Source organism: Lepidochelys olivacea (genome assembly GCF_965140295.1).
Source record: "Lepidochelys olivacea isolate rLepOli2 genome assembly, chromosome: 2".
NCBI lineage: Eukaryota > Metazoa > Chordata > Testudines > Cheloniidae > Lepidochelys > Lepidochelys olivacea.
Window position 1 is genome coordinate 213,389,749 of NC_140412.1, and position 16,544 is coordinate 213,406,292.

The 16,544-nt window shown below is 41.0% G+C and overlaps 1 protein-coding gene across 1 annotated transcript in view; it reads right to left on the reverse strand.

Moving 5' to 3' along the window:
- Window positions 1-16,544, reverse strand: part of HDAC9 (histone deacetylase 9) — a 703,417-nt gene that overhangs the window by 261,508 nt on the left and 425,365 nt on the right. The window contains exon 9 of the mRNA XM_084619569.1: window positions 301-432. Within this exon, the coding sequence (XP_084475695.1) occupies window positions 301-432 (132 nt within the window). The remainder of the gene's footprint in view (window positions 1-300; window positions 433-16,544) is intronic.

The window sequence follows — 16,544 nt, forward strand, 5'->3', positions numbered from 1 at the left end:
TTTCCTTCTAATCTCTTTTTATTCCAACAATTCTATGGGTTCCTTGTTTTTGTACTTATTATTATAAGTAAGAAAAAGTGTCCTGATGGAAGTGTGATTTTTAAGTTGACAGTGCCCTTCTCACAAGTGAATAAAGCAAATTATTGTATGCAATTGTATCTTAAGTACGGTTGCGTTTCTGACAGAGAAATCTCTCTCCACACCTATGTTCAATACACAATTACATTTCCATTAAACTATTTTTCAGGTCTTCTAAACTAGCATAGTTGTTTCGGCAGAATCGCTCCAGTCCTTAATTACCTGTCACTTCAAACAGTCTCTTCTTGAATGAACTGACAACATTTCCATCCTTCCGCCTGAGTAAGGGGCTGCTTCTCCTTTCTGTCACCTTCTGTTTTAACCTGGAACGCACCTTCAAGTTGGGCTCTGAGGCTGGGAATTAAGAGAAGAAAATGGAGAATTTAAAATTAAAAAGCTGTTTCACAAAACAGTGCTTCCTATCCTTGAAATACCCCTCGCTCAGCCCCCACCTAATCAGAGAAGAGAGAGCAATTTAATTACAGCTCCTCAGCCCCTTTTACCACTTCATACCTAAGGTCAGATCTAAACTCTGAGCAGAGCAGAGGAGGAAGGAGAAGCTTAAAATACGCTCTTCCCAGAAATGGTGCCACTCTAGAAAGCCCCCTTAGCCACCCCCTACCCCAGCCCTGAGCCAACGGTAGAAGACAGCAGAGAAAGTACTTTATTTTTATTTCCTTTTTTTCTTCTAAGCAAAATCACTGAATCTCTTTGTTTTATAAATTTCTGTGGTTATTATTCTACAGTACTTGAATGGTATTGTGACAGCGTCAGGCCAGATGGCTATAGGAGCGTAATAGAAGGCAGATATATTAGCCCCAGGCTAAGTAGGTCCCTTCTCCTTCGGTAAGGTAACAGGGAAGGTTCCAGAGCAATCAGGAACCTTCTGGAGACAATTAAGACAGGCTGATTAGAACACCTGCAGCCAATCAAGAAGCTGCTAGAATCAATTAAGGCAGGCTAATCAGGGCACCTGGGTTTTAAAAAGGAGCTCACTTCAGTTTGTGGTGTGCGTGTGAGGAGCTGAGAGTGAGAATGCGGACTGTTGGAGGACTGAGGAGTACAAGCATTATCAGATACCAGGAGGAAGGTCCTACGGTGAGGATAAAGAAGGTGTTGGGAGGAGGCCATGGGGAAGTAGCCCAGGGAGTTGTAGCTGTTGCACAGCTGTTCCAGGAGGCACTCTAGACAGCTGCATTAAACAGGGCCCTGGGCTGGAACCCGGTGTAGAGGGCGGCCCCGGGTTTCCCCCAAATCCTCCCAACTCCTGGTCAGACACAGGAGGAGTCGACCTGGACTGTGAATTCAGAAAAATGGCCAAGCTGAGGGCTGCCATAAAGCTCCAAGGCGAGCAAATCCGCCAATAAGCGCAAGACCCACCAAGGTAGAGCAGGAACTTTGTCACAGTATATATGTACCTAATGTATTAGGTCGAGATGTGCTTGAAAGATTTAGCAGCACAAAGCCCATTAAAAGTCAGTGAGACCTGTACTCCTAAAACCCTTAAGTTCTTTTGAAATTGTCTCTAAACAGATATATTCCCCATATACTTCTCCCTCTCTTTAATGGAGTACAGACCTACCACGCTGTCAAAGATATTTATAATAAGAGTGGCATTTTGGTGGGTATGTTAAAGAAGAAAAAGAAAGAAATTTCACTAGTCAGCCACTGAGTTTATTTTTGTTTCCAGTCCTTAGCGAAATCCCTGCTATTCCCTCTCTCTCTCTCTCTCATCCCAGCTGTGATACAAAGAAAAGTATCTCAACATAAGGATAGATAAAGTTTTCCATAGCAGTTAACAAACAGCAGAAATGTGGATTATTAATATGCAGTTTTATTATTAAAATTATCCAGAGGCCAAGGAAAGCTTCATTTTACTACATTCCTACTGTAGGTGAAAACTGGTAACAGTCTCATTGGGAATCCCCTTCTGGGTTTAGACTTTGATCTGATGGTAGAAATAGCAAGAAGTTTCTGCTGAGGCCTTTTGATTTCTTATAGGCATATAATTCATATCAAAGCCCATTGGGAGAGCATTTCTTAGTGAGCAGTTCTGAGCCCTAAACCTTCAGGATTTTCTGAATAACTGCACCAAAACAACTGCATTTACTGCCGTACTCTGAGAATATTGATACATGAAAATATAAACTCAGCCTGAAAAGGAAGAAGTAAGATCAAATGCCAGGAATCCTAGGGATTATATGTAATGAATTCTGGCAAGTTCTTCCACCTTTTTCCTTTACTGAATGGACAAATCTTTGAATATGAATGCTAGAGACCAGGTTTTGTGGTCTTTATTAATTTGTGGCATCTCTAATATGAAAAAATGTTTCATGTACCCATTTATCTGCTCTTCTAAGTAAGCCTGTAACACACAGACTGCTAAGGATTAGTGCAGCCACCTGGCAGGTAAATTTAGGGTAGAATTTGTTTATGTTTTTGTCTGGCCATACATCTTGGCTCATCAATATCTCAACACGTAGAGAGGGTTGGAAAACAGGATCAGTTCTCTCTCTCTCTAACACACACACAGTCTAACTATCTCTCACATGCTCTCTCTCCTGTGTGTGTGTGCACATGTGCACACACTCACACAGAGTTAGAAATGGAGGAAGAAAAGAAGAGATGAAATCCTGGCTACATTGAAGTCAGTAGCATTTTGCCATTGACTTCAGTGGGGCCTGGATTTCTAATTCCAGCTCTCTTCTCACATGCACTGTGAAGGCATTGGTTTCCTGTTGTTCCATTAGTTTCTAAAGTGATGAGCACATTCAAAATGCCTGAGATAGATCAATGGGGGTGCCATTTTGCCTGCTCAAGAGTGGTACAAAATGTTTAGTAAACTCAGGACTGGTTGGATTTGCAATATCTCTAGCCACTGCCTCTTCTAATGGTGCTAAATAGTTCCTGAGAGAACACTGCCTCCTGTGTGGTCTACAGTGTGTGCTGCTTTCAGGGGAACTATATAACACCCTGATACAAAACTAGAAATCTTTGAAGAAAATTTTAAATTTAACTTTGATTTTACACTTTATCAGTCACTATATGACTCATCCACAGGAAAGCAAATCTGATTTATTTCTTTAGAAAGATATGGTTTTGATACAGAACTGTCAACTTACAAATTAACGTATGATAAGATTACATTGGTGTACTAGGAACATATCTATGTGTGCTCAGACCATGAATCTCATCTAGTTATAATTGCATTTGGAAGTAAGGTAACTCATATATTGTGCTGACTCACTTTGCGGTTAGGGTTCATTCTATTTATAATTCTCCAAACTCCCAAGCTGCAGGAGATGATTTCCATACCAGTGACTAACTAATGTGATGTAAATCCTCTGGGTCCAGAGAAAGAGCTCTTCAGCGTTCACTGGGGAGAAGTTCCACTTGTATATGAATGTATTTCATGCCCAGTCACACTGATTGCCTTTCTATTTTTAACCATGTTGCCATCACACTCTGCATTTCAATCAATCACATAAACAGAGATGGCAGTCTTTTTATGTGGATATCTGAGTTTATGCGCCAGCTGAGAAGAAAACCCTTGCATAAAAGAGGAATATCATTATTTAAATGAAAACAATAAATTTTCAAATGAAGAGGAAGAAAACAACCCAGTTTTTTAATATTCCAAATAAAAGATAAAAATTAAAGCTTGAAAGAGTATGAGGTTCAGAAAAAGACTTTCTTGAATATCTGTTGTGAAATGCAGCAAACTCAGAGCACTATGCCAGACAAGACTCTTAATGATAAGAGGTGAAAACTCAGATTTTAATACAGCAAGAAGAGGGTGTTAGGGCTGATGGTTAGAGTATAGGGTTGAGGAAACAGTCCTGGGTTCTAATCCTGGCTGAGATATCAATTTGGTCTGTTACCTTGGAAAAGCCCACAGGGTAAAATCCTAGCCCTGCTGAAGTCATGACAAAATGCTCATTGACTTCAACAGGTCAGGATTTCACCCACAATCTCCACAGGCTTCAGTTTATTCTGGTATCAAAAGATTGTAACAACAGGCATCTATCAGTGTTTTGTCAGCGTTAAAGAGATACAGTCAGGTAGTTTAGACTCCAAATATAGTCTTTGTTCTTAAAAAAGGTTTATCATAGTTCAGTAGTCATATAAATGATTTGTAGAATTAAAATTTTCATTGTTTAAACTGAGTGAAATGCTAACAAGTAAACTAAAATAAAAAATAGGGAAAAGTAAATTATATGTTTACATTATTTCACTTCTGATATTCAAGCTTTTTTATTAGTAATTCTTACTATATAATTTTTAACATTTCATTGTCCCTTTATTTAATTAATGTTTATAAAGTGCTTGGAGATCCTTGGATAAAGATGCTAAAGAAGTATCAAACTTATTCAGTAGTAGGTTTTAAATGAGTATTTGGTATGATGGTTTAACTATTGGTTCTTAGAAGTAACTTTTGTTATGTCCCATTATCAGTCAAAAAAGACTTTTATGACTCCATATAATGGTTCATTGATGCATTAAGACTCTGATTCAGCATGATATTTAAGCATGTGCCTAACTTTAAGCAAATGAGCAGTCCCATTAACAAGAGTCTACAGCTAGATTCAGCCTGGCTGGTACAGGATGGCGCAAATTCCACCTTCCTGAACCAGCAGTCCCTTACATGCCAAGGAGAAGATGCATCCCTAAATCAGGGCAGGAGGTGTTTCCACAATTGCCCTTCATTGGGGAAGCTATACAGGGATAGGGCAACTTAAGTTTCTCTCAGGGCCTCCATAGCATCCCTGGTGGCAGAGACAGAAGTGGGATTATGCTGACTAAGAAGCCAGCATAAACCAGAGATGAATCTAGCTCATAGCTTGTAAAGAAATTTGCATCTGGCTCTCAGCTCCATCAAGCTTTTGGATTGCCAGTCAGCACAGCACTTTGAGCTAGATCCACAAAGGGACTTAGGTGCCTAAATGCCTCTTTAGGTACCTAATGTCAACATTTAGGTGCCACTGGTATTCACAAAACTTTCACTGTCTTGCTGCCTAGCCTGTGGGTGCCTAAATTTCTGCCACTAAAGTCCCCTATGTGCCTAAGTTTCTGCAAGTGGGCATGTGCAAAACCACCTACATTCAGACACTGCTGAGTCATTCGGTGCCTACCTCATTCCTAAGCTATGGCAGGATTCTCAAACTAGGTGTTCCCTGACTGTCTCACATGTAGGAGCCAGTCTGGTAGGAATGCTCTGAGCATGACTTAACCCTCACAAAAGACAGCTGGGTATGAGACTTTGTGGGGCTGGCTGTGTATTTCCCATTATACCCAACAGCCCAGTGGTTAGAGCACAACCCTGGGCTGTGGGAAACCTAGATCTGAACTCCAACCCTGCCTGATTTGGAGCAGAAATTTGAACCTAGATCCCAACTGTGTGCCCTAGCCACCATGCTAATGAGTATTTTAGGGTGCATTTCTCAATCTCTCCCTTTTAAGCTGTTCCTCTTGGTATAAATAATTAACTATTCATTGGGGCAATGACTTGAACCTGACTTTCCCACATCCCAGGTGAGTTCCCCTAACTACTGGGGATATTTAATTATTTATGCCAAGTGGAACAGCTTCAACAAGAGAGATAGAGAGACTCGTCTCTGAATACCCAACAGCCTGGTGATCTGGGCACTCTCTTGGGAAGTAGCAGGCCCTGGATTTAAGTCCCTGCTCCAGAGCAGGGATTTGAAAACAGATCTCCCACATTCTTGGCTAGTTTAAGTGGCTTCCTTGCTGGCTTCTGTGAATCCCTTTCTTAGGTGCCTAACTTTTCCCATACAATGCATGGAGCCTGGACACTCAGTTTGGGGCTGTGAATTCTACTGGGCAGAAGGCAGCTAGGAGTTGCAACACCTAACTCCATTTGTGGATCTAGCCCTTTGTGTCTAGTTTTGCTGGTATCTCCCCAATTTAAGGAAGGGAAAATGTATTATTCAAGTTTGCTTTGGATAAAAGCAAGCAAAAAGAGAAAGTTGGTGGTAGACAGTTGGTGGAGTGTCAAAGCACTAGAGAATCATTCTGCACATGCAACTCTCATTTGCAGTGTGTGTTCAGATCTAAAATGTTATGGGCCCTTTCAGTAATGTTGGCAGTTTAGCATCCCATTGTTATCAGTTTGCTTAATGTCTACTGAAATGCTGACCATAATATCATTCGATATTATTTCTCCAATCTATTCTAAATGGGCAACACCTAGAAATCATACAACACATGTTTTTAATTTAAACCAGCACATAAGAACTATAGGCAACTCAGGAGGTCAGCTGAGAGCAATAGCAAGAGTGCTCGAGTTCCTTCAGCTGAGAGAGGAAGGTAGTTCTGCAGAGCTGATGTTTCTGGTCCCAGAGGAAGGAGGGTGGGTTACATCAGAATGAATTTTTGGAATTTTGAGGTAGGTGGCTGTTGAGTGCCCTTGCAGAAGATGATGTTACTACTCCCTGCTATAGAGCTGTATGAACCATTAGCAAGGAAGCCAGTCGCAATGGGGTGGATCAACCAAATGGTAGGTTAAAACTTTGTGACACCCACCCCTTACACCATTGCAAGTTGCTCTCTAGGGAAATTTCCTTAATGGTTGGGTGAGACATACAACAGTTCACACTTAGGTAGCCAGTACCTGTAGGGAGACAGTACTGCAGCAAAGAGCAGCAATCCTATACTGTTGACATTAGAAAGAAAATATGACACTGACATAAGTACAGATGATTTCACTGAGATCACCCCTCTTACTCAACTGTATGATATCACAAGTAGGCCCAGTCTCTCATGAATAGTGTGATGATGTAACACAAACATGGGAGACAGAAAAGTAATACACTGAAATCATGTCACATATTACAGTGTTCTTAATTACTTGCAATGTACAGATACTGGCATTAAAGAATGCAGTCCAAGAACTGGATCACTCCCCAATGTGAAAACAAGGCTGAGATTTCTTGGATAGGATTACCTTGACTATTTCTTTAATTGAACATACTCAGATATTTAAGAATCCTGTTGGAGGAATCAAAACACCTAACATTGAAGGGGAAAGCCTTATAAAGAAAGGGTGTTTAACAGATAATAGTACACTGCTTTCTGATGGTGCCTAGAAAACAATAGTACTTTTGTATTACAAAAGTATGTGCCAATTTCAAATCAGCATTTAATGAACCAAGGCAGGAAATGGGGGATGGGATAGGGGTATAGTGAGCCAGTCCTCATCTTGAGGCTAAAACCATATATAGGAAACCTGAGGAGCAGAAAGTGAGCTTTTGTCAAGGCTTAGGATGGATCTATAGTGAAAGCACTTCCTTTTATTAGCTCATAGGCTGGTTTTAGAAAATCGTAGGGAAGCAGAGGTAGTTGACACTAACTTTGGCAATAGTGACTGTTTATTTTTTTTTAAAGTTTAACAGGCAGCAACTTCTGTATGTTTCCAAGATTTGTTGCATCCCATGTAAGAATGTCAAATTTGTTCCCTATAGCTCATGCTAAAATCACTATTCCTGAGTTCATTTAGAGAAATAATAATAAGGAATGTTGTGATGTGTTTAAGTCCACAAAGAGAAATACGACAAAGATAAAGAATTAGCAAACTATTTAGTAATTTTAAAAAATTGTTGGTATTTTCTCTTTATTTTCGGGTACAGATGACCATTTTATTTGGGGCATGGAGGGTCATATTTTATTTTGAATAAATTATGTGGTATTACCATACTATATTATATTGTATTGACAAAGAAATAAAATTGTTGACATGACTAGTAGTTGTATTTCTAATAATTTAAATTGTTTTTAAACTTACAGTGTTATATCGTAGAAGTATCAATAAAGGCAATAACATTTTCAAGGGCTGATTTTCAATAAGCAGGATGATGCTTTAGACTGGAGCAATTTACCAGTCAATTACTGAAATAAAAAAGAAACCTTAACATAATACAAAACTGGTTTTAATATACTCTCATCCCTAAAACAGAGTGGTTTAAAATATATAATAAAAAGGGATAACATGTACCTCTGGTACATTCTATAAAAGTGAAGGTCAGGGAAGATAAATGGACAGTCTTTTAAAAATATATATAATTTTTGATACTGAGGGCCCCCAATTCTTCTCCTAATTCTTTGTTTCCAAAAGCCTGAGCCTGCATCCTGACTTAGGTATGTTTGTACATCAATATGGGTGGGGCAGCCACAGCAATACTTGGGGAAACTGAGGCTGCTGAAGAGAGGGGACTGCTGCTATTTCGAAGGGCAGCAATCTGAAAACTACTGGGGGTAAGCATCTTTGTCCTTTTCTGTCCCCAAAGGATCCGGGGGAAGGACGCACATACACACTTCCCCAATAAAGGCAGCTGAGGGAGGAATACCTGTGTCACGCCAAGAATCTGAGGCTAAGGTGCATGCCTCATTTCACCTCAGCAGCCATTCCAGTGAAGACAGCTGAAGAAAGAGGAGCATACTTGCTTCCCAAGAGTCTGGGCAGGCAGGGGTGGAAAGAGGGCTCAGGAGAAATACACACACACACAGACAAACACCTCTGAGATAGGAGGGACCAGAAGCTCCCAAGTCCTTCCCAATAACCTAGACAGCATAGAGGGCACAAGATTACCACACCTCCATGAGCAAGAAGTAGTTGACGCTGCTGTAGGCTCCCTCCTGAAGCTTCTGGGATGCCCAGGACCCTTCCAAAGATGGCAGAGAGCTGAGGGAAAGGGGTTCAGAGAGGAGGGTTGCCAGCTTTGACTTCCTGCTCCCTCAGTGGTTTGCTAGAGAGCCACCAGTAGCCCTTACTTTACTGGAGGTGTGTGAGGATCTCAACTTCATCCCAGGGTGCACTAGGTTCTGGGAGAGGCATAAATACTCACTGTTCTGCCTGGTGGTTTCTTGCTGCTGCTATTTTAAGCTGCCCCAGCCTCTTCAGCTACCTCAGAATATTTGTATTTATTAAAGGCCAAGATGTGCCATTTAGTTCTCCCAACCCTATGATTCACTAAGTGACCTCTGTGCTTATAACGTTACTTTCCAACAAGATCCAGTAATGGGGAGTTAACTCTTTGGATACTATGGGCATCTCTCATGGTTGGCGCTCTGGGAAATGCCAGCACACTATACTAAAAGGTCACTGGCTCTTTAATTCTGATATTTTAAAATGCCATTTCAGGTTAAAGTTAGATTTATGAGAGAGAGAGAGAGAGAGAGAGCCATTTGCACCATTTCCTCTAAAGCTTTTCCAAGAACTACACGGAGCATCCATTCAGATGGGCTTGACTGTTGGGTGGTCCCAACAAGGCTAGAGCATCATGTACTGTGGTGAAGGATGAAGATGCTTTATTTTTCTGGCTTGCATCACCTAATGTGTTTTCAGCATGCACAGAAACTGTTTCCAGATCAGCCGCTTGGTTTAAAGGGAATGTTGATCACATGTGAAACCTTTTAGCCCTTTGCTTTATTTTAGTTTTGTAAAAGGTAAAATGCTTTATTTACTCAGGCTAAGGTAAATATCCAACCCCTAAATAAAAAAACAGGGTTAGTGAAACACATGTTAAAAACAGCTAATTAGATTAGAGGGATATTTCAGCCCTTTAGCTTTCTTCGGGCTATGGAAGCAGATTTAACAAGGTTAGTTGTTTTTCGTCTGTAGCCTAAAGAAGGTTCAGAACTGAAATCTCCCCTCAAGCCCATTTGTAAATTTCTACTATGCATTTTAGAATCTCCCTCACTGTTTTTCTCTATAGTCTACATATTAATGTAAAACCTGTTTCATTGGCCATCCCAGGAAGCATTAAGTTTGGCTCACTAAGTCTTTGCTGATTTAGGTTTATATATTTTATATTGTACCATATCCTCTTGCAGAGAATTAGGTGCCTTTTAAATCTAGGGAGGTGGAGCAAATGATGAACACTGGGTTGGATTCTCTATTGACATTTGGCCTCTTTGTGTCACTTGGGAAGCAAAGGCAACAGATTCTGGCTGCCATCTGCCAGAAGAGAATTCCCTGGCTATGGGGAGTTCTTCCCATGTGTGTATATGCCAGATCTGGGCCCTGCATCTGCCTTGACAAAACTCCCATTGACTTCAATGGGGCCTGGGATTTTACCTATAGAGCTTTAATACATATTATGTAGGATGCATAGACCACATTTTGTTCGGGGTTTCCTGGAGTCTTAGACATGTGCATACCTAGCTTCAGGTCATTAACTGCTCTTGCCAAAACTGAGCTGTCTCTTTCTTTCCCCTCCATACCATTCATAATTTGGATATATTTCAGCTCATGGCTTACGCACATTAATGGGGTGAGATAACTATGTAGTTTATGCAATGGAGCTATTTATTCACATTGCTTTCACATAAGTTTGTATGTAACCACTCCATGTACTGGCCTCCAATAAAAGTCAATTTCAATAAGAACTATGTGCATGAAGTGTTTCCCTGATCAGACCCATAATTCTGGTGTTAGCCTACAGAAAAGTTTGTTATATTAAGTTATGGTGTAATTCTGTGACTTACTGGCTTGTCCTAAATTTTCCCGTGGCATCACAGGGAAAGCCAGATTATTTTAAAAGAGGATCCTGTCTGCTATAAGAAACAGAGGAATAATAGATAAATTAAAAAACAGTCTTGTAATATGGTGGAGGGGGGGAAGGAGATCATGAATACTTCATAGTGAACTTCCCCACTCCCTTACCCCTCAAATTTAGAAATTTTGACCCCACTTTAACATTATGGGAGGAAAAAGGTGCAGGAAGTCAAGTACCTCTCAGTACACCTGTGTGAGGGACAGCCCTGATTTGGTTAGTTAGGGGTTGGGTCAGGCTCAGTGGTGAGCTGGAGCCGGTTCGCACTGGTTCGCTGAAACCGGTTGTTAAATTTAGAAGCCCTTTTAGAACCAGTTGTCCTGCGAGAGACAACTGGTTCTAAAAAGGCTTCTAAATTTAACAACTGGTCAAAAGTGGTGCCTTAGGCGCAAACTCCGTGGGTGCTCTGGGGCTGGAGCACCCACGGGGAAAATTTGGTGGGTGCAGAGCACCCACTGGCAGCTCCCCATCCCACCCTGCCCCCAGCTCACCTCCGCTCCACTCTGCGGGAAGCCTGGGAGGGCTGAGAAGCAGGTAGCAGCTTTGCGCTCAGGCCCAGGGAGGCGGAGCAGAGGTGAGCTGGGGCAGGGGAGCGCGAGGAGGGCTGCCTGCAGGTAACACGGGGGGCGCGCAGGGGAACTACTCCCCACCCCAGCTCGCCTCCGCCTCCCTGGGCCTGATCGCGAAGCTGCCGCTTGCGTCTCAGCCCTCCAGCCCTGGAGCACCCATGGAGTTGGTGTCTAAGCTGCCACTTTTGATGTGAACAGTGGGCGGACCGGCTGCTCCCCCTGCTCCCACCCTAGTTTCGCAACCCCACCCCTAAGGGCCAGAGCCGCCCCAGGTAAGCACCACTGGGACTCCCCACTACGGTGGTCCACGTGACCCTCCTGCCCGGTTCCGGGGGCAGTCAGGGGAGGGGGGTGGATTGGGCAGGGGTCCTGGGGAGGTGGGGGGAGGCAGGCTACGACCCCCTCATGGGGTGAGGAGGGAACCGGTTGTTAAGATTTTGGCAGCTCATCACTGGTCAGGCTCATGGCTGGCAGTGCTTGGTTTAAAGGAGATATCCCTGCATTGGATTAGCATCATCCTCTCTTCCACCCCAGTATACCCAACAGTGCTAGCTGGGAAACTACACAAAGCTACACTTTGTGTGAGTGTAACTAGCTAGTCCCACTCCCCCTAACATCCATGGAGTCATTACGCTTTACACAAGCAGAATGACTCTCTCCATTGAAGAAGTGCCAGAGCTAATCCCCTTACCCTGGCACTCCAAGCTTTTGCAGGGCCACCATTTGACCCTTAGATGCTTGACTTGTAGACTGCAGAATATTCATGCTCACTTCCTCTAGTCCCCACACAAGAAGGAATTATTTAATGTGATGATTAAATCCCAGGGATATTAATCTAGGAGAAAATCCAACAGTGATAACTCATCTGATGGCAGACAACAAACTACAACACTGTATTTCGCCAGCCTGCAGAAGCCCAGTATTAAACATCACCACCTTCTCTCCAAATTTAAAAGGACATTAATTTCCTCAGTAGATGAAAGCTCAGGAAGTCTACACTATCTAGGCATACTGCTTAGGTATGGTGCAAAGGTAAGACAGAATGTCAGCATGTAGGGAATTTGCTATAGCAGTACATGATGCCAAGAAAACTAAACACAAAAAGCAATATGTCTTGATTTCAGAATGGATAACTCTGGGCCAAATTCAGCTCTCGTATAAGAAAGTACAACTCCATTGAAGTCAGTGGAGGCTGAATTTGGCCCTGAATATTTGTTAAACATATGTTTCAATAATTCCTATGATTCTGTAGGTATGAAGGTTGATTTTGTAAAAGGAACTGTCATGTTAATCAAAGGGAGGGGAGAGAAAACCACCTGTTTAAACTCTTAATTAGGCATAGATACTGCACATCCACAATGAACTTAATTAAAACAAGTTTACTTTCAGATATGCTCTTTTTGTTCTGGGATATAATTCCAGTCCTCTAAAACTTAATTAGCTAAATATACAATGTAACCTTCCATCTGGTAGAGTAATTTAGCTGGAATAATTGTACACCACCATAACTCAACGAGACACTGAGGAAAAGCATTGAAATGCTATTTCCTTTCCTTTGGAAGAGAATTATGTACAATTTCAGCATGCTTTGCATTTCTAACAGTTAAAGCCAAAAGGGAGGTATCACTCTCATTTATATTACTTTCCCATGAGAAAATCAACAGCAAAGTACAAAGCTTGTGCCGTTATTCATGAACAACTCTGTAATACTTATTTGGCTTTAGCCAGAACATGTTATTTGGCAGCTAAACCCTTTAATTAGAGTTGTGGGTTTGAACAGATTTTCATTGAAACTATGTTTTGTAGGAGTTTAAAGAAGTATAATCTTTACAAACCAGCATATTCTATTTTGGAGGGGCTGATGTCATGTGACTTCCAGTATTCACCTCTCTCTCTTTTGTCACCTTTCTATATGCTTTGATTTGTTTTCCCCAGTTTTCAACTTTTCCCTGCCACTGGTACAGTAGTGGTGAAATCCTGGCTCCACGCCATTGACTTTAATGTGATCAGTATTTCACCCCTCATATTTTGACTCTCTGGGAACTCTCTTATTTGTAGGGGAGAGAGTTTCAAAAGCCCCGCAAAAGATTTAGGAGCTCATGTCTCACTCACCTTACATGGGATTTGTGCTCCTAAATTCCTAAGGCTCTTTGGAAAATCTTCACCTATATGTATGTATTATGCGATATATTCTATACTCAAGCAAGTTTCCCTTGGCTTCAAAGGGATCTTTGCCTGAGTAGAGCATGTAGAGAAAGTGGCCCAATGTCTGCTGTTTGCTTTTGATGCAAAGTGTGTTCATATTTGAAAGCCTTTTTTGAAAGCTTTCTGTGTAACAAAATCTGCATGTATCATGTTAAACAATTCACAAATGTAAAATACATAGGGTGCAGTTTTGACTGTTTTTCTACTTAGTAAACAAATTAGTGTGAGCTCAGAGAAGAGTAATACAAATGATAACAGGGCTGGGAGGACTGATGTAAGAAGAAATGATTATGAATATATTGCCATCTGTAAGTATGGGTCTTTAGAGATGTGGTAACCCAGTTTCCTTTGCTGAGGAACTTACAATTTAAGGACCTGATCTTGCTGAGGCTTATGGCTGTGCTATTTTTAGTCATGAGAAGTCCAATTGGCATCAGTGGTTATATGATTAAAGGTAAGCATAAGTGTTGATCCTGCACCAGAACTTACATTAGATATCACTCAAAATACATTGTTAACTGAGAAATCAAGTTTCTCATGTGTATTTCCTAGCAACTCAATCACTTAAAATCACCAAAGTAATATCCAAGCCAGTCTCCATTCATAAGACTTGCCATCCAATCATCAAAAAACTCTGCAGCACTCACAATTCAGAAAATGAAGGAGACAAAGGGAGCATTAACAAGACAGTACGTGGACTAACTTTGCATAGTTTGTCTAAATGATGACTAATTGGGGACACAGTAATCATCTATCCACTAAGGAGGCAGAGGAATTATTCAGTGTAATACAAGGTGATGTAACTATAAGTAATGGGACTAAATTAAGAAAAGAAGATTCACATTAAAATATACTGGGGGGAAGGGGGAAGCATCCTGAAAGTGAGCTAGAATAGTCATTTAAAGGGAACCCTTTTGTTTGACACACTGAAAAGTAGAGTGTGTGAATAAAATACATTACAAAAACAATCTTCCGCAGACAGGGGGATGAACTAAGGGTTTCATCCTGCTGGACTTTAAGTATGGATCAAACCCTAATAGGGTCCTTTCTGTGACGCTGTCTTTCGGTTTATTTTAGCATATTGTTATTTTTGTGTTTGATTATTTTGCAGTGCTTCACAGACTAAACTGCAGCAACACAACGTTTACAGCTCTAACTCAGGTAGCTACAGAACATTAATAGTACCAAGTAGATTGCAACAGTATTAGATTTCTTCAGAGCTATTGGGCTCCAGTACAAATTGATTGCAACTTTCCTCTAGTCTGTTCATTATATAAATCCGGAAGAAGCTGTTAACGTCAGTTTGCTTCAGATTCATTCGTTAATCAAAAGTGAAAGTCTCCTCTGTTTCTCAAACCTATTATTACTAATTATGCCCTCCAAACTTATCAATAGAGACTTTAACAAGGCTAAAAATTCCACCTAGTAATTAGCTGTTACAGGAGAAGAAGAGTCTCAAAGCAAATGGCCTGGGAATCAGGAGATTTGACTTTTATTCCCAGCTCTGCCAAAGATTTCCTGTGTCTCCTTGGGCAAATCAGTTAGGGCAAAATTCTCAAGAGTGTCTACTAAATTTGGCAACCAGTTTTGGGGAGCCCTGGATTGTCAGCACCTCAAAGTCAGATCACAAATAAGGAGAAGTATGTTTTCTTTGCTGTATTTTCACTGTTTTAACAACAAATATGCCCTTGCCATTTAATAACAGTGTACACTGTCCTAACCTTTAAAAGTTTATGTATATGCCCAAAGAACCTGAAAATAACTCCCTTCTGGAAATCTGGTAATTGAAGATTTGGGCCCTTTCTAGACTTTTTTAAATGGAAGATTTGCACTTAGGAGACCCAGAAGAAACCTACAAATGCAGTCTTTTCCTATAGTATTACTTCATGCGGGAGGGGCGGGGGTAATGTAGAAAATGTAGACAGAGGCACAATGAGGTGGGGGTGTGGGTCAGGAAGGAGAGGAAGAAAAGACTTTCTCACACAAAATGTTTTTCTTCTCAACCTCAGTCACTCCTGCAGATTAGTGAATCCATAAGCATAGCAGAAACCACAGTAAGGAACAAGTTTAATTACTTTCTTTAAAAAATACATTTGCTGAATTCTGATACAAGAATCTTCTACCTCACCATAATAAAGCAAGATTACCTGCTAAAACTGTGTTGTTAGTATGCTACCTAATTAGGCTAGTCCAACGTGGTCCTATTGTTTTTGTGTTTGGAGCTTCACTGTACACAGCACACCTCTCCTCTCCTTTACCACAAATGAACTCTTTGCTTACACTACGTTTTTATTTTCCAGTCTCAAATAATATAACCTAGCATCAAAACAGCACCTTGTGCAATTACTAACTAAACATACCGTTCTGAGTTTCATCTGTACACACTTCCAATATTTGGCTAGTAAGCCGCAAACAATTTTCTTAGATCGTACTAAACCACAGATGAAAGTCTGCAGTTGAGTCCATAACAAAGTAAGGCACTAAAGACACAAAATCTAGAGAGCTCCTTACAGAAATAGAAGTGTTGATCAGTAGCACTGGTTTTCAATGTCTGCTTCAGGCATTTGTGCTGTGGTGCAGTAGTTTTCAACCTTTTTTCATTTGCAGACCCCTAAAAAATATTGAATGGAGGTGCATACCCCTTTGGAAATCTTAGACATAGTCTACAGACGCCCAGGGGTCTGTGGACCACAGGTTGAAAACCACTGTTTTGTGGTAATGACAACCTTTCATGGACCTCTTAGATATAGTTTGCGGATCCCCAGGGCTGTGGAGAACCACCGCTGTAGAGCTATTAACTTGCAATTTATGCTCAGTGTGAGGAAAATAACCTCCAAAACATTAGTCGTTAGCACTAGCTGGCACTCAGGTGAAACACAATCTATAACTCTAGAAAAATGAAAACATTATCCTCAGTAACAATTTCAAGGATAGCACCATAACTAACAGTTTATAAGAGCAAAACACAATTTAAATATGAAAGTAACATGCAGAAAGGATAAGAAGCTCCTATTAGAATGTTGCAATATAAAAGGTATTCAAAAGTCTAGTCTTTCGATTGCCAGATTAGGACTCCAACCCATGGTGGTGTTCTCTGGAATTTCTTCCAACGAACGCCAAG